The 25,675-nt window shown below is 39.6% G+C and overlaps 1 protein-coding gene and 1 long non-coding RNA gene across 6 annotated transcripts; one reads left to right on the top strand and one right to left on the bottom strand.

Moving 5' to 3' along the window:
• Positions 1-1,830: 1,830 nt before the first annotated feature.
• On the bottom strand, positions 1,831-3,131 carry LOC109196043 (uncharacterized). The gene is made up of 2 exons (XR_003215131.1): positions 2,343-3,131; positions 1,831-2,064 (listed from the first exon to the last, which is right to left on the bottom strand). It is a non-coding gene; the product is annotated as an uncharacterized LOC109196043 (long non-coding RNA).
• A 16,191-nt stretch (positions 3,132-19,322) lies between these two features.
• LOC109196048 (platelet-activating factor receptor-like) lies at positions 19,323-25,538 on the top strand. Of its 5 annotated transcripts, none has more exons than XM_019349239.2 (3): positions 19,323-19,436; positions 20,985-21,173; positions 23,469-25,538. In XM_019349239.2, the coding sequence occupies exon 3, from the start codon at positions 23,478-23,480 to the stop codon at positions 24,696-24,698; it is 1,221 nt and encodes a 406-aa protein (XP_019204784.1). In that variant the 5' UTR covers positions 19,323-19,436; positions 20,985-21,173; positions 23,469-23,477; the 3' UTR covers positions 24,699-25,538. The 5 variants fall into 5 exon arrangements, with proteins under 5 accessions (XP_019204784.1, XP_019204786.1, XP_019204785.1 ...); XM_019349241.2 differs by lacking the exon at positions 19,323-19,436 and adding an exon at positions 20,190-20,205; XM_019349240.2 differs by lacking the exon at positions 19,323-19,436 and adding an exon at positions 20,197-20,215.
• The last annotated feature ends 137 nt before the right edge of the window (positions 25,539-25,675 follow it).

Here is a 25,675-nt window from a genome sequence, read left to right as displayed (position 1 = left end):
TTAAACTGAAAAACAAAAATTCAAGTGAGGGGTTCTGATAGTAGAGAGCACAAAATTTGTTAATTGGATTTTTTTATTTGTAGTTTTTGTAGTGCTCCCTACTACAAAAACTACAAATAGAACCAATGCAGTTAGCAGCAAATCAAAATAAAGAAAAGTAATATTTAAAAAAAAATCCACTACTGCTCTGTGTGTTTACTTCAATGAAGACTTGTATGTTTTGTGATAGAAAAATATAAATTGTCCAAAATATTTGAGAGTTTTTAAATTAGCACTGCATGAGTTTAACTGTGGCACAGACGGCTGTCGGCCTGGTGAGTGAGAGTTCAACCTCCAAACTGAACCCAGTGTGTTACTCACAGAATCACAGATTTACTCACATTTACTGATTGTTCTGTAGGGTCTTTACAATTTTCAGCCCCTTCAGGTGACTGTTGTCTTCTGACTCCATCTTTAGGGTTTAGTTAGATTAAATATTTAACCATTTAATTCAAGAATGAAAGACACATTTATCACAAAGGCACTCTTATAATGTAGATTAAATGTGTGTTGACATAACATCTAGATGTATGATTAGAAAGAGAGAAATGCTGTAATGACATGAGCAAAGTGCAGTATTCCAAGATGGCATCAGAGTTTTAACACCTTTTATACTCATGTTTTTTTTAATTATGTTAAGTGTAAAACATCAAAGATAATGACATTGATTCATCTGTTTATGTTATTATCACAATAATAACAACATAAAATTATTATGGTGACATTTTTTCTGTGCTGTATTAAGGTTACCAGAGTCAGCTGGGGATTCATGAACATCATCAGTGATGTTTCTCCACAGCGGGCTCATCAGTACCTGGTGACAAAAGGTCAATCCAGCTCTGACTTGAGGCTGTTCAAGAATCTGCGCCACTTGATCTGGTTCCACCTCTACCACAGGCAGAGAAACACAGGGTGAGATCTCCTCCTGCCAGTCATCACGCTATAACTGTGTCCAGGTGTTAAATTCGTCCATGTGATTCAGCAACACTGTAAAATAATATTCATTTCTTTGGTAAGAAGTGTGTGTTTCTGTTCTTAAATTGATCATCACCAGCCTGGACTCTTTGTTGGCCAGACAAAATCAGGAACGAAATCATTGGTTTTCACAACTGGGTCCAGTTCCACCTGCAAAGGATATAAGGCCAGGGAGCATGATTTGGTAAGTATAACATTTCACCAGACAGAAGAGTTTCATTTCCTTTGATTTCAGTATTCTCAGCCGGTCGGCCTCATGTGTGCCTGATCACAAGTCGGTCCACTTCATACATGCACAGTAGCGCAGGCAAATAGTTGCTCACACGCTCACTGTGGCCATTATTGAGCTCGCGTTTGGTGGAGACGAGTTGGGCTTCGATTCAGATTCACAAGGTCCCGAATCGATCGATTCGATCAGTGAGAGGATGGACAGACTTTCACTTCTTGAAAGATCAGATCCAAAATCAGTTATGCATTAAGAAATGTATTTATTTGAATATTTTGTGACATTGTTATATGTGTTGCATTAGTTTAAAAGTTTTTTTGTTATTAATAAATTGACTACAACAAACACTAACTGTCACTGAACTCATTTTATTTTCAGGTATTTTTAACATGTATGAACATAATGCTAACTTTGGACAATTTTACATGGATATTTATTTGATGGCAATAAAGTAAATAACAACAACAATTGAACAAGAATATTTCTAATAAGCCAACAATATTTAAAGAAGAAAAAACAATATTTACAGTTGTTTATACAGGATTAACCTGAGTGACCTGTTCCTGGACCGTTTTTTTTTTTTTAACAACTGTAATAGATTACAGGAAGTCTCTGGCTGTGTTGCTGAATCTGCCGATGCAGGATCAGACATGGATGGATGAGGTGCTGCAACTGAGACCTGCCGTTTGTCTTTTCTGGTCGGCGAGTGGAGAATCACACACAGTGGTCTGCAAAGAGAGCTTCAGGATGCTTCCTCCCACTGTCCACTGCATCGTCCATCCACAGGGTTTGCAGGGCTGGCTCAATCCATGGCCACCACACCACTAACATGTTTTCAGAAATATGCAAGCAGGAGATAGTGGATGGTATATTACTACTAGTACAATACTTTTAACTTTGTAGCAGACAACACTTTGATAAAATGCTATGAAAAAAAGAAACCAACAGATTAGATTCTAAAAGTTTCAAAGAGATTTAATTTACATATTTTATATAATAAAGTAAATGTACGAATGACCGGCAATAATTCAGTCACTGAAATTATCCATGAAATTAGCTAACTAATTCCTAAAAGTGTGTAGATTAAAGAAAATTATTTTACCTGGATACGATTGTCTCTGATGAGCCTGAGGTACAAAGCATGCTGGTGATGACGATAAAGTTTTCAAAGACTGATTGAATAATCAAAGAGACATTTATAAAGCGCAGTCTACAACAGACATACTTACTGTGTGAAAGGGAGAAGAGAAACATGCTGTGTTGTTGCAATTCTCTTTTGCATGAGCCACACCGGAAACGCTCTGTGCAGAATAAATAGCTGAGAAAAAAAACCCATCAAAGTTGAGGTAAGTGGTTACTGTTCATCACAACTAAACAGTATCATGTTTTTGTTTTTTGTTTTATCTGATATTAGTTTGTGAGGATCAAATTTCTCTTTGGGTAAAAATTAAAAGGCCTCTAAAGGCCTCGTAAGGTCGGTTCTAAAAGGCAAGTCAGTCCCTGAAGCTTATTTGTCCCACAGATGCTAATTCAGTGACAGCTCAAGTCTGTGGGAATGTATAAGGAAAGTTTTGGGACTGGACCCCTGTCTGATCCTAAAAAACTAACTTTGTTGTTACTTACAGCAATATTGAGGAAACATTTAACAGTTGGAGGTTAATCATGGAACAGGAAGAAGTTCAAAGGGAAAGTCCCTGCCACGCTTTCGGTCATGCTTCAATCCGACATAGTCATTCAACCGGTCCATGCTATATCGCTCCTCTCGACCCGGAGTGGTATAACGTGCTGTAGAAAAGTTTGATCGATTTGCTCTCTCTCTCTCTCTCTTTTAAAAAGTTGTAAATTCTCTGTCTCTCTCTATACAGCTGTATGCGATCTGATTTCCACTGACTCCCCCTGAACTTTCCTCAAACCTGTGCCCCAGGTACGACCCCCTCCCTCCCTCTCTTTACAAACATAATTTTTCTTTGTCATCGGACGCAATTCGTCATGCATCTCGATTAGCCACACATCTGGTTTTGATTAATCACGCTTCCCACTTCCGAAGTACTTCCGGTAAGGTCAAAAGATCAGGCCAAAAGGTCATCAATCAAACTCGCATTCTTGAGTGACACAAGGAATACCCCTATCAGGGAAAACAGAAAAGCAAAAAACAAAAAATAAAATATTCCTCATCAGATTCTAACAACTAAAAACATGACAGTTACCTTAATTGGATAGCCTATATAGAATATATTTGAAACCAACAATAACAATAACATTTCTCACTATTGCCAATATCAACAAAACTGAAAAGGGTAGGCTTTCTTACTTACAATACTGGATACCAGTCAGGATAAAATGAACAGTGTGTTAAATGTAACCCAAGAAAATCCAATGCTGTGATAATCTGGTAAAAAAAAAAAAAAAAAGTTTAATATTTTGAGGGTTTTTTTTAATAGTTTTATAAGTTAAACACACAGTAGTTTATATCAGTTCAGACATGGAGTCAGAGTATTTGGAAGTGCTAGAACACTTTATTGCAGAAAACCCAGTGCTGCATAGCATCAGTCACCACTGGCACCCATTCATCCATTCATCATGACGCAGTATGCTTCTGGAACCTTACTTTTCAACCCATTTTCTCCTTTATCGCCAACACTGATGTTGTAGGGCAGTGATTGATGGAGGCCCGTTGAATCCAATAAGAGGCTCACAGGTCGTGTCCAAATTCATTGGCTGCATCCTCCGGAGGACCCGGCCTTCGCGGTCTACGTGGGCCGGGTCCTTAGAAGGTCAGGTAGGCCGGAAGTAAACAGCTGTGAAATTGGAAGGTCTAACCTTCAGATGTGCGTCGCCGCTGTCCCGGTGGAGCTTAATAAACTCAGCTGTCTGCTCCTTGCTATCTAAAATATAACAGGACACTGGTGTAAATTCTTGACCATCTCACACTTCTGTTTAATCAGTTTTCTGTTTGACGTTTATTCAGCTGTGTGAAAACCAAGGAGGAACCCACTTGGGGGATTAATAAAGTTTTATTTTATCTAATCTAATCTAATAACTTTAATCTCAGCCAAACCGTTCTACTCACGAACAAATAAAACACTGATAAAAGCCAAACAATAACATTTTTGGGATGTCTAAGTGACTTATATATTACGTTTAACCTGAGCAGCAAAAGACCGCGGTGATCTGAAAATGATGTGCTGGGAGTTTGCCGTTCTCAGCGGCTCTAGTGACCCTCGAGCTCCTGGCTAGCTATCGAGCTGGTGGATAACAGACGTCGCCGTACACGTCGGAGCACTTTTGCAAATATGTGATTTCTTGATAAACCGCGCAGATATTTGAAGTTTACACAGCTACATTCTTGCCTGAAAATGTGTTAAAAGTTTATTTTGTGACACAGAAAGATTAATAAGAGTAATATTAAAACTTACTAGCGGCCGCCATTGCTTGAAACTGGAGTTGGCTGGGCCGCGCTATGAATTCTGGGATACGGTGGGCCACGAAAGATACACCCGACCCAACCTTCAAATTCGGGGAAAAGGAAGACGCATTTGCATTCAGAGGAGTCTACGAATTTGGACAGCCTCGGCGTGTTGCTGTGACGTAATCGGTCTACAAATGCGGCCTCAGGAGGATGCAGCCCATGAATTTGGACACGACCATAGTCTTGTCTGCAGTTTTTTGCCGGCTTAGCACAGGTCAAAACGCATTAAGTCTTTATCTATATTAGGCCTGAAGATGAGACATGGATATCATGATCCTGATGAAAAGTTAATTAGTGGCATCACAGTAATCTCTGTTTACAGAGTTAAAGGTGGGGGGGCTAAAATGTTTAATCAGATGAGGGGGAACAACAACAGGCCCGCTACCATGCTTTAGTCAAGTCAGTCAATCAGCTTTATTCGCCACATGCAGGTTGCCCTGCAGTGGAATGGACCCGCCCCCCGAACTTACACACACAACGCAGACATCACATGGGGATACAGGTCGGAGATTGGTAACATTACAGAAAACCACTGAAATGTACACTACAATGGGAAAGTACAAGAGGAAAAAAAGAGACCTCTACTCATGCCGGGCTCCTATGGGAGGACAGCATAAGAACAGGAAACAAAAAAACTCCTCTGCACAGAAAGCACATGAATGTCCACAGCACAACATTATGGAGCACGTGACAAGCCACAGGGTTGGGTAGGGGGTGAGGAGTAATCCTAAGCAAACACAGCAGCCATCCTGCCACTGCGCCGCCATCCCAGCGCGGGCCCAGACCTGTCATGTTCTCTAGGAGGGAACAAGCATCGAAGGCGTTTGGAAAGGGGGGGATGAGTGAGTGCTTATCAGTGTATGTGTATGTGTGTGCGTGTCCAGAGTTCAGCTGAGACAGTGTCCTTCGCCCTGCCAGGCTAAGTAAACAGTCTTCCAGCCAACCCAGGTGGCCTTGCTTGGAATGGGAAGAACAGTCTAAACACAGTCGTTATCAGGGAGTTTTTGTTCAGCTCCAGCCTTGAGCCCGCAGCTGGCGCCGAAGGGATAGCCACATTATGATGGTGGTTTTCTTTAGTGCGAACAACTCATAATTTCAAAGCTCTTCTTAACAGTCCGACACTGGTCTCTCAATCTCCCGTTGGAGAGCCGTGAGCTTCTCCATGATGTTATCAAACTTGTGCTCCGTGGTCTTGTCATTCTTGTGCTCAAAGAGCAGATTCTGAGAACTCACGAACGCAGTGAGCTGGTCCAAGATGTGATCCAATTTGCGCTCAGAGGTCTTATTCTGAGTATTCACGGCAGCCGTAAGCTTCTCCAAGATCTTATCCGTGCTGCACTCAATGAGCCCATTCTGAGAAGTCACGCCTCGTCCCATCATTTCAATCCCAGCGGGCAGCCTTGTGGGGGTTTGAACAGCCGGTTCCGCTTTCTTAATTCTTCGATAAGCCAGGGCCAAGCCAGCTCCGATCAGCAAGAACCCTGTTATCATGGTTCCGAATAGGTAGATATCTTCAGCGTCTTCGATCGACAGTCCCGCAGGCACACGATTCTCCATTTACACACTCCATTACCATTACACTGCTACCAGGAGGCTGAAATAATAGAAAATGTGTTTTTACAGTATTCAAAGTCAAACAGTCTTTAGATTCAAAGGCTGCTCTCATGTAAATGTTGCAGGATATAATTTGGAAACATCCATATTTATTAAAATCTCAATATTTCCTATGAAGACATATAGACTCTACATGGCACTTTGGTGTATTTGATGCCTTGTAGGAAACCCTGAAAATAAAAGTTAAGCAGTTTGTCTTACCTTATTTTTCTATTCACACACAATGCATACAGTATACTTCAATACAGTATAAATGGCATCTTAGGTTTCTTTGGATCTTTCAGTTTACCTTCAAAGTTAGGGCAGGTCAGGACCTGAGTGCTGTATGAGCTGAGAGGAGCCACTCGGGCTGAGTGCTTCTTCATCCTCCACTGGGGGCACCACACACTGTCCTCCCCTGGAAGTAGTGTGTATGTAAGTTTAGAAGTGTTGCTTGGCTGCTGCTGCAAGCTCGGCAGCTCCTTCAGCTCGCTCCGTGCATCCTCAGACTCCCGACTCCTCCGCTTCTTTTTCACACTCTTGACTGCCTCCTCCTCCTTTTCCTAGGTCTCTGTCAATTCTTCTGTCTCATTCCCAGCAAGTCCTGACTCTCTGTTCATGTCTAGACCAGCACGCTCGCTGCTGCTGGGGATCTGTCTGTATAGTGCCACAGCTCAGTGGTGATAGCTCAGCGGAAGTGTAGCGAAGTGGAGACCCTACAGTTGCTCTATCATGCCGTGATCCAGCTCTGCCAGTGTCTCCAAGGGACACTGAGCTTCAAGTGTGTGTGGCATGGTGGAATCACTCCCCTCATCTCTTTCGACAACCTGTTCTCACTCCCGACTCGTAAAATACAGGCGATTGGTCAAGTCCCTAAACTTCTGATACTGACGGAAAAGATACCCTTCCACGTTTCTATGAAACGCTGTGGGTTCTCTTTGGGCAAATCTATGTTTGTGGAAGAATGGATGACAAAACGAATTTGGTCTCTCACACATATAATGGTTGAAATTGGAGATATACTTAAATTATATATCAGAGAGGTGAAATCCACAAAGTAGCCAACATTATTTTTTACAATTATAGATATTTTAAGGCTGTAAAACCCCTCACTACACACTTTATACACTTTTCTTATACAGGCATGAACAGTTTTACACTTTTCTCCCTTCTTTAAACACTCTCAAAGTTCAAACCTTTGTAAAAAAACAAACAAAAAAAAAAAAAACAAGCATGCAAAATTGCACTAAAAAAACTGGCGAAACAGCGCAGCCACGAAAGGTGAATCGCATTTTAGCGAGGGACCACTGTAATTTTGAAAGTACGTCACAACATACCCTTCGTAAATACTAATGTATAGAAACCCTTACTAGCAATCATTCATTTATTTTTTGTGGCTTTTTTTCAGGGTTTGTTGACATGCTGTGTAGGTGTGTACTTGGCTAGCTGACATTGACATAACGGGGGAAACTTTGACTATTGTTCACCTGTAGTTTGAATGCTGAACATTTGCCTGTTTAAATCATAAGAAGAGTCACTATGCTAGATGAACTGCGCGTGTCGCTGTATGAAAGGCGATGCCTTTGGCCAAAGAGTAAATATGTGGTTAGCTGTTGCTAACCATTGACTATAATCACTGCTGTAAATATTAGTAGTCTAGAATTTAACCTGTAAATACTGCTTAATATTACTCTATGAATATAACCAATGTATTGCATTAATTATTGCTTAAAATAACTCTTGCTGTAAATGCGAGTTAGAGGAATACGCGTGGGAAAATGAAGGGAAGTAGGCAGATAAATAGCAAGTTGTAGAGGGACTGTTTCGAGAGACTGAGAAAAAATTAGCTCTCTGCGCTGCAGAGCACTGTGTCTGCAGGCAGTTTGTGAACCATCCCTAAGTATGTGGATGAGTGAGAGGAGCATCAGAGCAGTGAAAAGAAATAAGTTTGCAAAAATTAAGAATTGTTGAATATAGAGAGAAAAACAGACACTGCTGCCGAAACATAATGTTGTTGCTGTTTAAATAATTTAAACTGAAAGATCTGCAGAAATAAAGTATTTGTTAAGCAACAATACAAAGTAAAGTGAAAAGGTTGTGGGTAAAATTGACTAAAAGACAATATTAATTCCCAAAACAGGGATCGCAGGCACCTTATTGGATCCTCATCCTAATGAAAGTAAGACCAAAAGTTACATAGATTGGAAATAGAGCTGACTGAAGTAAAAAATAAAACAAAGGATAAACCAAACTAGAGCTTAATTAAAACATATCCAAACTAATAATAGCAAGAATAACCACTACAAATTAATACAAATAATAATAAAACGTAGCTGGGATAAAACCCCAGCCTAAAATAAATGGAGGGAAATTAAATAAATCACACAAAAAATAATAAATGAAATGGGGAGATTTGTGTGGTGTGTGGCAAATATAGGAGGGAGTGGTGATGATCTAAGAACATCTAAACATCTTAATAAGGAAGGAGAGATAGAAATCAAATAAATAAGAACATGTTTGGGTTAGAAAGAAGTAAAGAGAGTCAAAGCAGCATCCATAAATACATCTCAATAAAATGCAGGAGTTGTAGAAGAGTTCTAATAACGTCTCAGAGCTTGCATGTGAAATATATATTAAAGTTTGGTTATCACTCACCAAAGAGGAGTGCGAGCGTAGTAAATAATGAAGTTTTGTCTGTTCTAGAGAGTTCTGCTCTCACCAAAAAGCATGCAGAGAGTGCAAGAGGCACCTGAGTAATATGATGTGAAATAAACGAGTGTTGGAAAAAGTTTCTGTCAAGCTTAGAGGAGTTCAAAATAAATGGGCTGACATGTGGGGTGAAGTGGTAGTGAGGACAAATATGAACAAATTGACATAAAGAGACACCTGCTATAGATCTGTCTAAAATGCTGCCGTCACAGATAAGCAGTTGGGAAGAGAAAAGAAGGTAGATGGGGTTAAAATACAACCAACTGGTATACTGAGCATAATAGCTAAAATCACTGGATGGAAAACAGAGAGTTGAAATAGGGGAGTTTTTTCGCATATGGTGGTTTAATAAGTAAGAGATTGTGGACTTAATAATTTAAAGTAAAATTTAGGGCCCATGTCAGTGAAGACGCTTAAACAAGTGATCAAATGCTGAGTAGTAGGAACAAAAAAACAAAAAGAAATGTAAAAAGAATAGTGCCCATTAGAGTGAGGAACATAAAGAAAGAAAATCCAAATATAAGAAAAAAATATTAGATGAACATCTGTGAGGAAAATGATAAGGCAACTATTAAAATAAGAACAGGGGAAGTAAGACATAAATGAGTGAAAGAGGAACGTAATACATTAGAGTAGAGAAGTAGTGGAAAAAAGATAATAACACAATTCAGTGAGTAAACGAAAAGCTTAAATATAATAATAACTGACTAGAGTGTAATGTTAATAGATAATATAACAGTAATTAGAAAGATGTAATAAATAATGTCATTAAGTGTAATATTACAGTAAGTGGAAGCGTAGCAATGAATGCAAAGTGATTACACTTGAGGACTTTCTTTCTTTTGAGAAAAAGACTATTTGGCTGGGAAAAGAAATAGAAATAAACGTGATGGGATGCATGGCTGGTTAACCTGCAGCTGTGGATCATAGAATTGCTGATCAAAAAAAGGAAAAGGCATGGTTAGATGTTGTATGGGGGAAAGGATTAAAGAAGGGATCTTTGGTGTCTAAAACACTTGCCTTGATACTGGTCAGAATGTGTGTAATCCTTCTTCTGATATTTCAGGAATCAGGGTTTTGAATAGTGACAGGGTTGATCCCACAGCGGCATCTTGTCACTTACAGGAAAGTTGAGCAGAAAAACCTAAAAACTGTTTTATAACAATAAATATAAGTATGATAATAAACCCTTATGATCTTGTTTTAATCTTACAAGAAAAATAAAGAAGCAAATATAGATAAATCTGTGCTGCCAGTAAGAAACACAACCCTCCTTCTATAAGCAGTGTGCATCATGCAAGGGGGAGATACACGAGAGCCGGGTTTGGAGGGGAGGATATAGCCTTTGTTCCAGCAAAGGTTAGTAATTAGAAAGAAAACATGTGAATCTAAAATGTAAAAAGGAAAAATCAAATGAGGAGCCTTTGTATTTAAAAAATATACTACAAAAGTGATTTTGGCTCAGAAGAGGAGAAGAAAATATGAGAAAGTCAGAGATGTAGGAAGTCAGATAAAGGAGCTGAAGAGTGTGTGGGTGATTAGACAAGTGGGACAAAGAAAGCTGTGAGTGAGAGGAAAGGAAGGCAAAAGAAAAAAGTGGAGCAAATGAAAACAGTTACTCACTAACTGATGTATGCACATACTCGAAACAACAACTCTCCTGCTATGAAAAAAAGAAGAAATAACTCCTTAGAGATGGAGAAGCTCACCAGATGAAGGGGAGAAACACAGATCACCAGTGAAAGACAGCAGGTCAAGAGCCCGTGGAAGAGAGCAACACTGGCACTGCGAAGGGCTACGTCACTGATGAGGCCTGCACAAAGGTGGAGAGGAGGAGTCGGCCAGATGATGACGTCTAATGGTTGACATGGATAAAAGCCCAGGAACTCCAGAGAGGGGCGTCCAAGGGAAGATCCACAACTCATGAAAGAGAGAGATAGAGGGTGCTCTATCTCCTCGAGTCTAATGAAAGACTATATCTGCAGAGGGCTGGAAAACTGTATTAAAACACACCTTTAGTCAGCTGACATACTCATTAATCTGCTGAGGAGCGACAACCAGTGGCCTCTAAAAAGCAACATCGTCTGCATCTGGGATGTTCCCTGTGTGGATGTTCCTGGAGAACTCCGAGAGGAATGTGGGCAGTACCATTACAACAAGGAATTTACTGCCAAGAGAAATCTTCAGTACATGGACTGTGACTGATACCAGAGTACCTAACTATCCATGATATGTGCAGTGAACAACATGAAGCAGCTGCATCAGTAATGCTCCCAACAAACTAATAAGTTTAAAGCCCTGGGCTCCACCCCTCGTGTTACTCTCCCAGTAGGAAAAGAACATAATTAATAGCAGTTAGACCACATGTACCCATTAGACAGGAAATCATTAAAAACATATTCATTATTAACACTCTGACATTAGAATAATATTGAATGTTTAGGAAAAGTTTAATAGATAAAGGGTGCAGACGTGACTCTTATTGACACTAGGAACCCCAGTTAAGGCATGGGATAGATAAGTTAGTATAGCTGTATGAACTAAACTTAGAGAAGTTAATTATCCAGAAATGACACCTATTGAGCACTGCATTATGGAAGGGATGAAACTTACACATTTACTAAAGGCTGTGGTACTGATGAAACTCGGGATCCCTGGTAATGCGCTACTTTCTAAAGAAAAGAGAAATTGAGACATCTGCTGTTTCTGACCCTGGTACACTGCTCTTGGGTCTGACATTACATTAGATTAGATTAGATTAGATAAAACTTTATTAATCCCTTGGGTGGGTTCCTCTGGGAAATTCGGTTTCCAATAGCACAACACCGACAGAAGTTACAGAATGTGAGCAGAATACCATATATACACATATATAAATACAGAGACATATATAAATAAAGAGTATACAAAAGGGATAAATAGAATAAATAGGAATAAGAATACAAGGGAATTGCACATTTCAAGTCTATTGCACCGTTGGATATTAACAAAAAGTATTGCACAGTGAAAAGGCACTACAGCTTAGTTGTCCCCCCGTCCTTTGTCCTCCTGTTTCCCCTCCCTCTCCCCTCCAGAGAGGAGTTAAACAGTCTGATGGCGTGTGGGACAAATGAGTTTTTAAGTCTGTTGGTTCTTGACTTTGGGAGAAGCAACCTGTCACTGAACAGACTCCTCTGGTTGTTTATGGCTGTGTGCAGAGGATGCCCAGCATTGTCCATAATGTCCAGCAATTCTTTTTAGTTTTTAGTGTCCTTTTCTCTGCCACTGTCACCAGAGTGTCCAGCTTCATGCCGACCACAGAGCCAGCCTTCCTGATCAGTTTTTCCAGCCTGGATGAGTCCTTCTTTGCTGTGCTGCTCCCCCAGCACACCACAGCATAGAAAAGTTAGAAAGACAAATAATACATTTCCAATTTTAATTGGAACTTAATTTGATAAGTCCATAATGTATTTGACAGAAAGATCAATCAAATAGTTAACAGATAATTACCGTCCATCAGTAGCCGGCTGCTGATTTTCTGCCATTCTCTTAAAAAGAATCTTGACAAGTACTAGAAGTGCATATCTCTGGAGAGGCAGACTTTGCTGAATGTTAATAATAGAGGATATGACACAGAGCACTCTGGGTCAAGGCAACACCTACAAAGACCTGGTAAGTGTGTCAGTTGTGTGGCTGTGCTTGTGCTTGTTGCATATGTGTGAGGCCTACGTGCAGGAATTCCCCCAAATACTGAGCTGCAAGAGTCTTAGTGTTAAATGCATTTAAATACAGTAATTTTATCCTAGATCCTAATATTTATTATTGAGAATGTATTCTTTGGTGCTTTTAGCCCAATGCTACATGTTATGGAGGTTTTACAGTAGAAATATACAGAAGAATATACATCAGTAAAAGCACAAATATATAGAGATGCCAATGTATTTGCTGCCCTTGTTTATTATTTATTGTGATTATTTAGTTTACAGTAAGATCTTTCCTTCCATCTCTTTCAACATCTTGCAAAGTGTTGCAAACAGAAACACTTGTGTGCAACTCCATATCACAGTAGTGAGCAGAGCAGTGCTAGGCAGCTGATGTATATTTCATTGTAAATGTGTTAATAATTTCATTTTTAAATGCTTTCCTGTGATTATTTTCACTTTGGCTTGAAATAAAATGTCTCCCTCTGCTGTAACCACAGCTTACTGCAATTTTTGCATGCTTGTATATTTCAACGATAAACAACGATAGTATTCAGGAAGAAAACCAAACATTGCATATATTTTTTTTATCATAACTCTGGTTTTACGTGGCCTATCAACACAATTTAAAAACTGGTATAAAGTCCACACTTTTTCCGTCAATTGTTCCGTCTGTCCTGCTCACATCTCCAATGGTTGTACACGTTGTCATTAACGTGGCTTCACTCCTCATCAGCCACGCTGTTTTTCTAGCTAAAACACCGGTGTTGGCACATAAGGACTAAGGAGGCTGTCATAGCCTGTCAACGACGTTGATTAGCTCGGTATATACGAATGTGAATCGAGTGATTGGCTGGATTATGGGATAAGGTGGCATCGTTCTAATCCCATACGGGAGCAGCCAGTCACTTACTGGCTAACACTGCAAAACAGAATTGTTAAAGTTTTAATTTTTATTTCAATTCAGGTTAGATTTTTTTTGTGCGCAACGCAGATTTTTTGTGCGTAGAGACCGTGCCAGCAGTGCGCAATTGCGCACGCGCGCAGCTTAGAGGGAACATCGAAAGACTGAGGGCTATTTCTTTCTTTTTTACAATACTGGATTTAGATTTATTTTACTTTCTTATAATAACCTTATTACAGACATAATAAAATGAGCTTTGTCATCGCACGAGATTTTAACCTTTAAGATTATCTGATTATCCTATTGCTTGTAACCTAGCAAAGTATCGATGTCCGTGCAAAGAATTTCATACATGCACACGCCGCCGACTCAACTCAATATAACCCTGAGTAAAAAAGAAAACAAAAACAAAAAACACAGCACACATATTCAGGTATCGGTCCTATTTAGTGTCCCAAATAATTTTATTAAAACAATTTCACCCCTGATGAGGTATTTTGGTTTTGTGCAGCCACTCCTTCTCAGACCAAAGTTAAGTGAGGTAAAGAGCTTTTCTTCATTTTTGAGATGTACTTTTACAACAAGGAAGCAGGTCTTCACATTAGCAGAAATGCTCAATAGACAGAAAAACAGAACCCTAAAAGAAAATTACCCTGAGATTAAGGGAAACGGCCTTGTTTTACGCACACCACGGGTCAAGAAGGAGTCAGACGACCGACAATAGGATCGCTTCATCCCGGTCAATTACCTCCGAGAGCTCGGGATGCTTCAACTCCCTCTGTCGGATACCATAAGCGTATAAGAAAAAACCCCCGGAGAATTTACAACTTTTTAAAAGAGAGAGAGAGAGAGCGAGAGAGAGAGAGAGAGAGAGCAAATCGATCAAACTTTTCTACAGCACGTTATACCACTCCGGGTCGAGAGGAGCGATATAGCATGGACCGGTTGAATGACTGTCGGATTGAAGCATGACTGAAAGCGTGGCAGGGACTTTCCCTTTGAACTTCTTCCTGTTCCATGATCAACCTCCAACTGTTAAATGTTTCCTCAATATTGCTGTAAGTAACAACAAAGTTAGTTTTTTAGGATCAGACAGGGGTCCAGTCCCAAAACTTTCCTTACACATGCCCACAGACTTGAGCTGTCACTGAATTAGCATCTGTGGGACAAATAAGCTTCAGGGACTGACTTGCTTTTTAGAACCGACCTTACGAAGCCTTTAGAGGCCTTTTAATTTTTACCCAAAGAGAAATTTGATCCTCACAAACTAATATCAGATAAAACAAAAAACAAAAACATGATACTGTTTAGTTGTGATGAACAGTAACCACTTACCTCAACTTTGATGGGTTTTTTCTCAGCCATTTATTCTGCACAGAGCGTTTCCGGTGTGGCTTATGCAAAAGAGAATTGCAACAACACAGCATGTTTCTCTTCTCCCTTTCACACAGTAAGTATGTCTGTTGTAGACTGCGCTTTATAAATGTCTCTTTGATTATTCAATCAGTCTTTGAAAACTTTATCGTCATCACCAGCATGCTTTGTACCTCAGGCTCATCAGAGACAATCGTATCCAGGTAAAATAATTTTCTTTAATCTACACACTTTTAGGAATTAATTAGCTAATTTCATGGATAATTTCAGTGACTGAATTATTGCCGGTCATTCGTACATTTACTTTATTATATAAAATATGTAAATTAAATCTCTTTGAAACTTTTAGAATCTAATCTGTTGGTTTCTTTTTTTCATAGCATTTTATCAAAGTGTTGTCTGCTACAAAGTTAAAAGTATTGTACTAGTAGTAATATAGCATCCACCATCTCCTGCTTGCATATTTCTGAAAACATCTTAGTGGTGTGGCAGCCATGGATTGAGCCAGCCCTGCAAACCCTGTGGATGGACGATGCAGTGGACAGTGGGAGGAAGCATCCTGAAGCTCTCTTTGCAGACCACTGTGTGTGATTCTCCATTCGCCGACTAGAAAAGACAAACGGCAGGTCTCAGTTGCAGCACCTCATCCATCCATGTCTGATCTTGCATCGGCAGATTCAGCAACACAGCCAGAGACTTCCTGTAATCTATTACAGTTGTTAAAAAAAAAAAAAACGGTCCAGGAACAGATCACTCAGGTTAATCCTGTATAAACAACTGATATTGTTTTTCCTTCTTTAAATATTGTTGGCTTATTAGAAATATTCTTGTCCAATTGTTGTTGTTATTTACTTTATTGCCATCAAATAAATATCCATGTAAAATTGTCCAAAGTTAGCATTATGTTCATACATGTTAAAAATACCTGAAAATAAAATGAGTTCAGTGACAGTTAGTGTTTGTTGTAGTCAATTTATTAATAACAAAAAACTTTTAAACTAATGCAACACATATAACAATGTCACAAAATATTCAAATAAATACATTTCTTAATTCATAACTGATTTTGGATCTGATCTTTCAAGAAGTGAAAGTCTGTCCATCCTCTCACTGATTGAATCGATCGATTCGGGACCTTGTAAATCTGAATCGAAGCCCAACTCGTCTCCACCAAACGCGAGCTCAATAATGGCCACAGTGAGCGTGTGAGCAACTATTTGCCTGCGCTACTGTGCATGTATGAAGTGGACCGACTTGTGATCAGGCACACATGAGGCCGACCGGCTGAGAATACTGAAATCAAAGGAAATGAAACTCTTCTGTCTGGTGAAATGTTATACTTACCAAATCATGCTCCCTGGTCTTATATCCTTTGCAGGTGGAAATGGACCCAGTTGTGAAAACCAATGATTTCGTTCCTGATTTTGTCTGGCCAACAAAGAGTCCAGGCTGGTGATGATCAATTTAAGAACAGAAACACACACTTCTTACCAAAGAAATGAATATTATTTTACAGTGTTGCTGAATCACATGGACGAATTTAACACCTGGACACAGTTATAGCGTGATGACTGGCAGGAGGAGATCTCACCCTGTGTTTCTCTGCCTGTGGTAGAGGGGGAACCAGATCAAGTGGCGCGGATTCTTGAACAGCCTCAAGTCAGAGCTGGATTGACCTTTTGTCACCAGGTACTGATGAGCCCGCTGTGGAGAAACATCACTGATGATGATCATGAATCCCCAGCTGACTCTGGTAACCTTAATACAGCACAGAAAAAATGTCACCATAATAATTTTATGTTGTTATTATTGTGATAATAACATAAACAGATGAATCAATGTCATTATCTTTGATGTTTTACTCTTGACATAATAAAAAAAAAACATGAGTATAAAAGGTGTTAAAACTCTGATGCCATCTTGGAATACTGCACTTTGTTCATGTCATTACAGCATTTCTCTCTTTCTAATCATACATCTAGATGTTATGTCAACACACATTTAATCTACATTATAAGAGTGCCTTTGTGATAAATGTGTCTTTCATTCTTGAATTAAATGGTTAAATATTTAATCTAACTAAACCCTAAAGATGGAGTCAGAAGACAACAGTCACCTGAAGGGGCTGAAAATTGTAAAGACCCTACAGAACAATCAGTAAATGTGAGTAAATCTGTGACACACTGGGTTCAGTTTGGAGGTTGAACTCTCACTCACCAGGCCGACAGCCATCTGTGCCACAGTTAAACTCATGCAGTAAAAACTCTCAAATATTTTGGACAATTTATATTTTTCTATCACAAAACATACAAGTCTTCATTGAAGTAAACACACAGAGCAGTAGTGGATTTTTTTTTAAAATATTACTTTTCTTTATTTTGATTTGCTGCTAACTGCATTGGTTCTATTTGTAGTTTTTGTAGTAGGGAGCACTACAAAAACTACAAATAAAAAAAATCCAGTTAACAAATTTTGTGCTCTCTACTATCAGAACCCCTCAGTTGAATTTTTGTTTTTCAGTTTAAGCCAATTAAATTCAATCCAAAAATTCAACCCCAACAATCAAGTGATCCCCTATGAGCAAGCACAAGGCAACGGTGGACAGGAAAAACTCCCTTTTAACAGGAAGAAACCTGTGACAGAACCAGGCTCAGGGAGGGGCAGTCTTCTGTCATGACTGGTTGGGAGGTGAGGGCAAAATAAAATTGAACATAAAGGAGAGCACAGTATAGCTATGACAGGTTGTGGACCGGCTGGAAAACATTATTACTGTTTTCAAAAGGCACCCGGTCGACATCCACAATTACAGTAGGGCTGGAATGGATAATAAGGATAATCCCACAGAGGACGGACATTCACTTCAGCTGAAAATATTTGAGACGGCCCAGCAAGCTGCAGGAACAACAACGGCTGCTGTGACAAGACCTAGACCTACTTTAAGTGCGAGTTTGGCACCAGCACGCCACCAACTACTAGTCTGAGCCTCATCAGGAGGTGGTTCTGTGACAGGAGTGTTATGTTCCTCATGTTCAGCTGCACGTGTAATTATTAAACGCTGTGATACTTCCGCTTTGATCACAAGGTTGTTTAAAGCACTTCTGATTTTCGCATTCTCTTCCTTTAGTTCATTTACCCCCCTTTCAATGTTGTCCAGCTTAGTGATAATCATTCTGTTCTGCTGCACGAGAAACCCTTCACACTGACCTATTCTTCTCTCGATTGACTCAAACGTTCTGTGCAACTGCTGCAGAGACTCATGGCATCTGGCAGCACAACGGCACCGACCACTAGTGTGAGCCTCGTCACGATATGGTTCTGCGAAGGAAGTCTCACGTTCAGTTGCATTTTGATTTGCCACTTGGATCTCAAGATTATGTATAGTTTCCCTGAGAGTCCTGTTCTCTTTCTCTAATTGACACATCTTACTGTTAGCCTTGGCCAGCTTTACAATGAGAAGCGCTCTCTCTCGCAGTTGATGTGATTCCTCTGTATTATCTCTCTCCGTAGGTGAATTATTTAATGTTTCCTCTGACATTTCTTTAACAGTATAAAAGCACAGTGTCAAAAGAAAAAAACTTTGTATGAATTGTATGAATGTAAAAGTATTATCTTTGTCAAAGACAACTCGCTTTGCAAAAACAACTCGCTGTTTCTGAAGCCGCACGAAGGTAAGTAAACTGTGTTAAAGCACCTGTATTTATGGATTCATGTGGCAGAGATGGTGACGTCGACTGCCACGTCACAGTCTCTCCTTTGAGAAGATCAAAGCATTAAAGAAGCGCTCTGTATTATTCCGCGCATGCTCAGATCATGCGCATTGAAATGAACGGGATATTTATTTATTCATTTTAAATACCTTGCTATATAACAAAGGTGACTGCGCACTCAAAGGACGAGGAGAGTTCAAAATAGGGCTGTTTGATATAACGACACATATCGGATGACGATATGAAAAAGCCTATCGTTTCATATTACGGGAATATTTTTTCATGGTTTTTATGGTCACTGTAGTATTAATTTCCAAACGGCGCCCCATACTCTTTCGCTTATATTTAATATAACCACACTCCGGACGAACAAGCGACTGCTGTTATGCGTTGTCGTTAGCAACAACGACGGTAAAACCATATGCTGGGGCAAGAGGGGGAGGTTACCCACAAACTGAATATGGACAAGATTTACTACGGCAGCTGAAGGATCCGCTGGAAAAGGCACAAGATAAATGACAGGTTTCACGTCTCACCCCCTCATTGCCTCCGTCCACTGCAGGCTCACACAGCACTCGGCAGAGAACTCCCCCGGAAACATCCACGCAGCGCATCTTGCTACCACCTTCAAGTTGTACTCAAGTTTATAAAGAACCCATGTCAAAGTATTGTGGTTAAGTTAAATCCAATTTATTAACCTACCTCTGAGATGAAGTACAGTCTCTGTTAATTTGAGTTTCCATGAAACCGCGATAAACAGGTATTTGCAGGGTTTTTTAAAATTACTATACCAACCCTTTTTAGTTTAGTAAATATTGGCTATATTGAGAGGTCTTATTTTATTCTTACTTAATTCTTCTAATTTATTTGAATTATGCCCTCCAATTAAGATAGATTTTATGTTGTTGGTAAAGATCTGGATGGTTATTTCATTTTATTCTTCATTTCTATTTTTCAAGACTTTGTGAATTCTTTGGGTTTTTTTTTTTTTATAACCTGGCCTACCCTTTTCATTTTTGTTGATATTGGCAATAGTGAAAAGTGTTATTGTTGGTTTCAAATATATTCGATGTAGTCTATCCAATTAAGTTCAATGTCATGTTTTTAGTTGTTAGAATCAAATCACAAAACAACAATCCAAAGGGGAGGACACGGGGCCGCAGCATGTGCCCCACCATCTTAACATTTCACTCGGATCAGCCACAGGAAAAAGCTAAATTCTTGGCAAAAACTTAAATCTAGGGCCACCGTAGCTTTACCAGGTGTAACGGCTATGTCCACACGTACCCGGGTATTTTTGAAAACGGAGATTTTCCGTTTTCGTTTTAAAAAATAATCCCGTCCACATGTAAAGGCAGAAATGAAGGAAAACGCTGCTAGGAACATGCCAAAGCAGCAGGTGGCGCTATATTCCTAACCGTGTAGAAATGTTGGCCAATCAGAAGTCTAGAAGACTCGGTGGGAAAAAGTAAACAAAGATGGGGCATAGAAGCAGAACCGAGTCGTATATATGAAGGGACAGTAACTGTGTGTGTATATGTAAGCATTTAAACACTGCAGAGAGTACAATTAACAGTAACAGTATTGTAGAAATTCATTTCACCGAAACAACAACGTGGCGCACACTGTGACGTCAAAAAAGGCGCACACCTTTGACACTGCGTTTTCTCCGTTTTTCTCGTCCACACGTAAATGCAAAAACGGAGTTTTAGAAAATATCCACCCTGGCCGGAGTTTTTAGAAATCTCCGTTTTCAGTGACCGAAAACGCCGTTTACGTGTGGACGAAAGGTGCAAACGCATAGAAAAATCTGCGTTTTCAAAAATACCCGGGTACGTGTGGACATAGCGTTTAACATTCAGGCATCCTCGAAAACAGAATGGGAATAGAGCAGCTGCAAGAGAATTCAACATTAATGAATCAATGGTACGGAAGTGAAGGAAGCAAGAAGAACGAGTTGACTTAAAGTAAAGTTTGACTTATCTGACTGTTTTGTTTCGCTTAATGCGCCTTATAGTCCGAAAAATACCGTAAATCTGTGAATAGTGTTAGTGACTTTTCATACACAGACTAACAATTATAACCCTCAAATTTTATGTCTCATATCAGCATGTGCCAATCATTCTCCTTTTTAGGACCAGTTTGTAAGAAGTGTAAGAAGCTCATTTCTTTACTTGGTATTTCATTTAAAAAAAAAACTCTATGAATTGCCAAAAAGTTAGTAAAATGTTGCAGCAAAGTAGACGTTTCTCTTCATGTTATTGGCAGGTGCATGAAATTGTGTAGGTGAATGTTCCGTATCTTACAGGTCTTTCCTAAGAAGACTGAAGTGACACCTCCTCCGTCTAGACCTGAGAGAGAAACTCCCACTCACACAGTCAGACACATAAATGTGCTCTCTGTCGGAGAAGTGGTGCTGTTGCTGAACTGAAGCTGTGAATTCATTCAAAGTGTTTTTACGTACACAAGGAGATTAAACAACAGAAGAAGCAGTCAGGTAAGTGTACGGTAACTCTGTCATTTGTTGTTTTTATATGACAAAGAGAGGATATTAAGAGAGGGAGATAAGATTAAGCCTATTGTAAAGTGTGACGCTCGTGTAGTGGCTGCAGTGTCTTACACTCACTAATAATCATTAGAGTGATTATTTGGTGTCAGGATTGACACCAAATAATCACAGACAAGGACACCCCCCCAGCCACCCCCCTCCCCGAAATATAAATAAAATCAACATTGCAAATGAACAAAATGAAATAAAATTACCAAAGCAAAAATTATGAGACATGTTATTCAGTAAATTAGTAGGGCCAGCATGTCGGCATGTGCGCTGATGTGGTGTGTGAAATGTTGACACTTAATGCTTTAATCAAATGATGAAATGTTTATGCTGTGCTTCCTTTATCAATTTTTAGCTTGAAATTTTTATAAAATTAATACTTTGGGGAAGGTAATGTCTTTCTCATAATGTTGAGCTTAATTTTAACATCAAATTATCATTATTAATTATAGCATAACATGCATCATTAACATGATTAATAAATTTTGACTAATTAATTAATTACATTTGATATTGTCAGTAGTTGAAATCAAAATTGTAAAATCTCTAACTTGGTTTCTTAGAACTGTTTGTGGTGTAGCTGCTGATCTAAGCAAATCCATTCATCGTGTGCTCAAAACTGCAAACATGTTGCAAACCTCTTGCAAACTGCAGCAGGCTATTTGGTCATTGCTTATTCAAAAAAGTCCATTTGCACCAACATACAGCAGCTTGTTTGCAGCAGGTTATAGTCTAAGAACCACATGTTGGTTAAACCACTTGCATACTTTTTTAGTTCACCTTTTTGATGAATTCAGGTCATGTGATAAAGATCAGTATAAGAACTTAACCAACTTTAGTTTCAATAACGTCTCTTACGTAACCATTTTGTCTTCAGTGGGAACTTTAACAGTCACAAATCCCATCCCACCCACCCTCTTTTGATCTATAATTGACTATGACTTCTTTTTAAAGGCCTTACGATGTATAGTGTTACAGTCAGATGCAGACCCATGTGTCCTCTAATCAGAAGTATTTTCCTCTGAGAATTAGATTAGAAAAATGGTAATATGGAGGCTATACATACATGAAGGCTAATACAGAATATTGAAATGTCTGTATGGAGACAGTTTCTGTTAACACAATAGAACTACAGTTCTGCGAAACACAGTCACAAATTGTGATCTGTAATTACTTTATTGTAATACCTGTACTGCTTTTCCTAAAACCTTCCTATGACATATACCCTCCATACAGTAATAAAAAACACAAAACCTAAACACATGGAGCAATGGAAGAAGGTGGCCTGGTCTGATGAGTCACATTTTCTTTTACATCCCATGGATGGCTGGATAAGTGTGTCTTTTCCTCGGGAATACCAGGATGAACTATGGGAAGAAGCTGGCGGGAGCAGTGTAATGCTTAGATAGGCAATGTACTGCTGGGAAAACTTGGGTGCTGCTATTCATGTGGATGTTACTTTGACATGCACCACTTACCTAAACATTGTTGCAGACCATATACACCTTTCACAGTATTCCCTGATGGCCGTGGCCTCTTTCAGCAGGATAAGGTGCCCCGCCACAAAGCAAAAATGGTTCAGCAATAGTCTGAGAGGCACAACAACAAGTTTGAAGTATTGGCTTGGCTTCAAAATGAACCAGATCTCAATCCAGTCAAGCATCTTGTGAGTTCTCCAGGACAAACAAGTCAGATCCATGCAGGCCCCACCTCACAACTTACAGGACTTCAAAGATCTGTTACTGTCTTGGTGCCAGATACACACCTCCAGAGGTCTAGTGGAGTCCATAACTGGATGGTTCAGGGCTGTTTTAGAAGCAAAAGGGGGAGGAATGCAACATTAGGCAGGTGGCATAATGTTATGCCTGATCAGTGTATACATTAATACATCTGAAATTAAATAAATGGCTAAAAAGGTTATGAAAGGGAAACAATATTTGACTGGTAAATACATTTGTACAAACAAAAACTGACAGACAACTTAGTCCTTGAAGCAGGAAAAACGCTGTTACTTCCTTTACTTTAAACCTATTGTAGTCATTTACTGTTGTTTTTATTTATTTGTTACTTTTATTTATTTTACCTGCCTTCAATGAAAGGACAACAAAAAGAAGTTATTCTCAAAGGCTTTTCTCTCCATTCCTACCTTTGTCATCTGCATCAAAACTCTGAGTAAAACTCTGATCATCTGTCACAGGACATTGTACTGATGATAATGTATTTTGTCTCCCACAGACAAACATAATGGAAATCATTCAATCAGTTACTATGACAACAATGAGTAGTGTGGAGTCCACAACCATTAATCTGTTCCTGGACTCTGAGTTTCGTTATGTGCTCATCCCAGTCTCCTACATCATCTTCTTCATCCTGGGCTTGATCTCTAACCTCTACGTGCTGTTTGTCCTGCGCTGCCTTCATCAAGCCAAGGCCATGGGAGAAATCCACATCTACATGACCAACTTAACTATCGCTGATCTTCTGTTTGTGTGTGCTCTTCCCTTTTGGATTGACTACTATATGCGTGAGGGAGACTGGGTTTATGGAGATTTCATGTGCCGGGTGACAGGCACCTTCTTTTTCATCAACACCTACGGCACCATCCTGTTCCTTGCAGCCATCAGCATCAACAGATACTGGGCGGTGACTCGGCCTCTGGACGCAGCCTCGTCGGACCACAGAATTCGTGGAATTATTGTTTGTATTTGTATCTGGGCGTTTATTGTGGCGATGTCTGTTCCTTTTCTGGTGAGTCCAGGGATCAACGTGCACCGTAAAAACAACACTGACATACGTCGCTGTTTTGAGGGATACCAGGGTGGAACTAATGACAAGAAGAAAAAAGTGGTTGTAACTCATTTTTTAATAATTGGATTGTTTTTTGTTGTCTTTTTACTCATTGTGATGTGCAATATCCTTATTGCTCGAAGTTTAATTTTTAAAAACTCTCCTCAGTCGGAAAGTCAGTCTTCAGGAACACAGTCTAAAAAACCCAATTTAACGTCAACGTTTAAACGACCCACAGGGGTAAAACGGAGGGCTCTCCAGATGTTGCTGGCAGTGGTGGGAGTGTTTGTTCTGTGTTTCCTGCCACACCACGTAGTTCAAGGCCCCTGGGTTCTGGCAGTGCTGGAGATCGAAGACGGCTTTGGCCACGTGAATTACAACGAGACCACTCGTCAGTTGCTGAGCGACGCTCATCAGATCACCCTGGTTCTTATGGGCCTCAACTGCATTTTGGATCCTGTAGTTTATTATTTTGCCACAGGGAAGTTTAGAGGACTCATCAAGGCCCGCATTAAAAAATTAATCCCATGCACCCAAACTCAGAGCTACCACTTAAACCAGCCTGCATCACCTGTTTGGACTCTGGGAGGAAATCAGAGGCCTCATATCAAAGCCACAAAGGCCGGGAGGCAGGATCAAACTCCTCACACTGAAAGGAGCTCAGTGGTCATTGCATAAAGTATTTTCAAAAATATCACTTATCCAGCATTTTGATTTTTCCTCGTCAGGTTGGGTGTACCAAACGGTGCAATCAGTTGAAAGCGCAGATGTGCGCTTGATGCAATAAGCACTTTTTTATGCAATAAAGTTGTCTTTTTCTCAATTACATCCAAACAGTGTTTGGACACTGTTGTCATCCGCAACATACCACCAACCCAGTGATGTCATGTTCTTTACCGATACAAGATGGCGCTAAACATGCTTTAAAAACTTTAACTTTCAACACTTATTTCTTAAATCCAGCTTCATAGACAGAGTTACATCTATGACAGTTGTTTACAGTAGTGCTCCATGTTGTAAATTAGCCTTTATACATGTGGTGTTTAATGTACACATTAAAAGTTGGAGAGGCTCGTTAACCTTAATCTCGGAATTATACCTTGGAATCAGGGAGAGGAGCATTCATTGTGTTGTGTGTTTGTACATAGGATGTGTAGTTAAACATTTATAACACAACATCACCGCTCTCACTCAACTACAGTGAGTGAGAGCGGTGGTCCACGCAGTTCACAGAGTGCTGTATGGAGCCTGCTTGAAAGACTCCCATACTGTGCTTTTATTAGTCTCTACCTCCATCATGTGGTTTAAATATATTATTGCTCATTTGTCTCAGTGGCTGTAAAGAAAGCAGTGTGATCTTCAAACTGTACTAACATTTTGTCAAGATGTCGGATCATTGTGAGAATCAACATCCCAGGAAGTTTTGAATGGCCTATAAGAAACCTGGAAAACTATTCCTGAAGATTGCTTAAAGAGTATTCAAGGTGTATTGAAGAATAAATGTGGCATTATAAAGTATTAACTTTCTCTGTTGTTAAAATCATGGCACTCTGGTTTTGCCTTTTATATTGTATATATTATATTGCATGTTTTCACATGCTTAAATAAATCTGTGCCCCTGTGTTCATCTTTTTCTTCAAAATATAATGAAACGA

This window comes from Oreochromis niloticus, linkage group LG19 (assembly GCF_001858045.2).
Source record: "Oreochromis niloticus isolate F11D_XX linkage group LG19, O_niloticus_UMD_NMBU, whole genome shotgun sequence".
In the NCBI taxonomy this organism is placed as follows: domain Eukaryota; kingdom Metazoa; phylum Chordata; class Actinopteri; order Cichliformes; family Cichlidae; genus Oreochromis; species Oreochromis niloticus.
The sequence above is the reverse complement of the archived record's forward strand: the minus strand, read 5'-3'. Positions and strand labels throughout refer to the sequence as shown.

Coding starts and splice junctions, on each gene's coding strand:
- LOC109196048 (XM_019349239.2), top strand. CDS start 23,478: ATGGAAATCATTCAATCAGTTACTATGACAACAATGAGTAGTGTGGAG.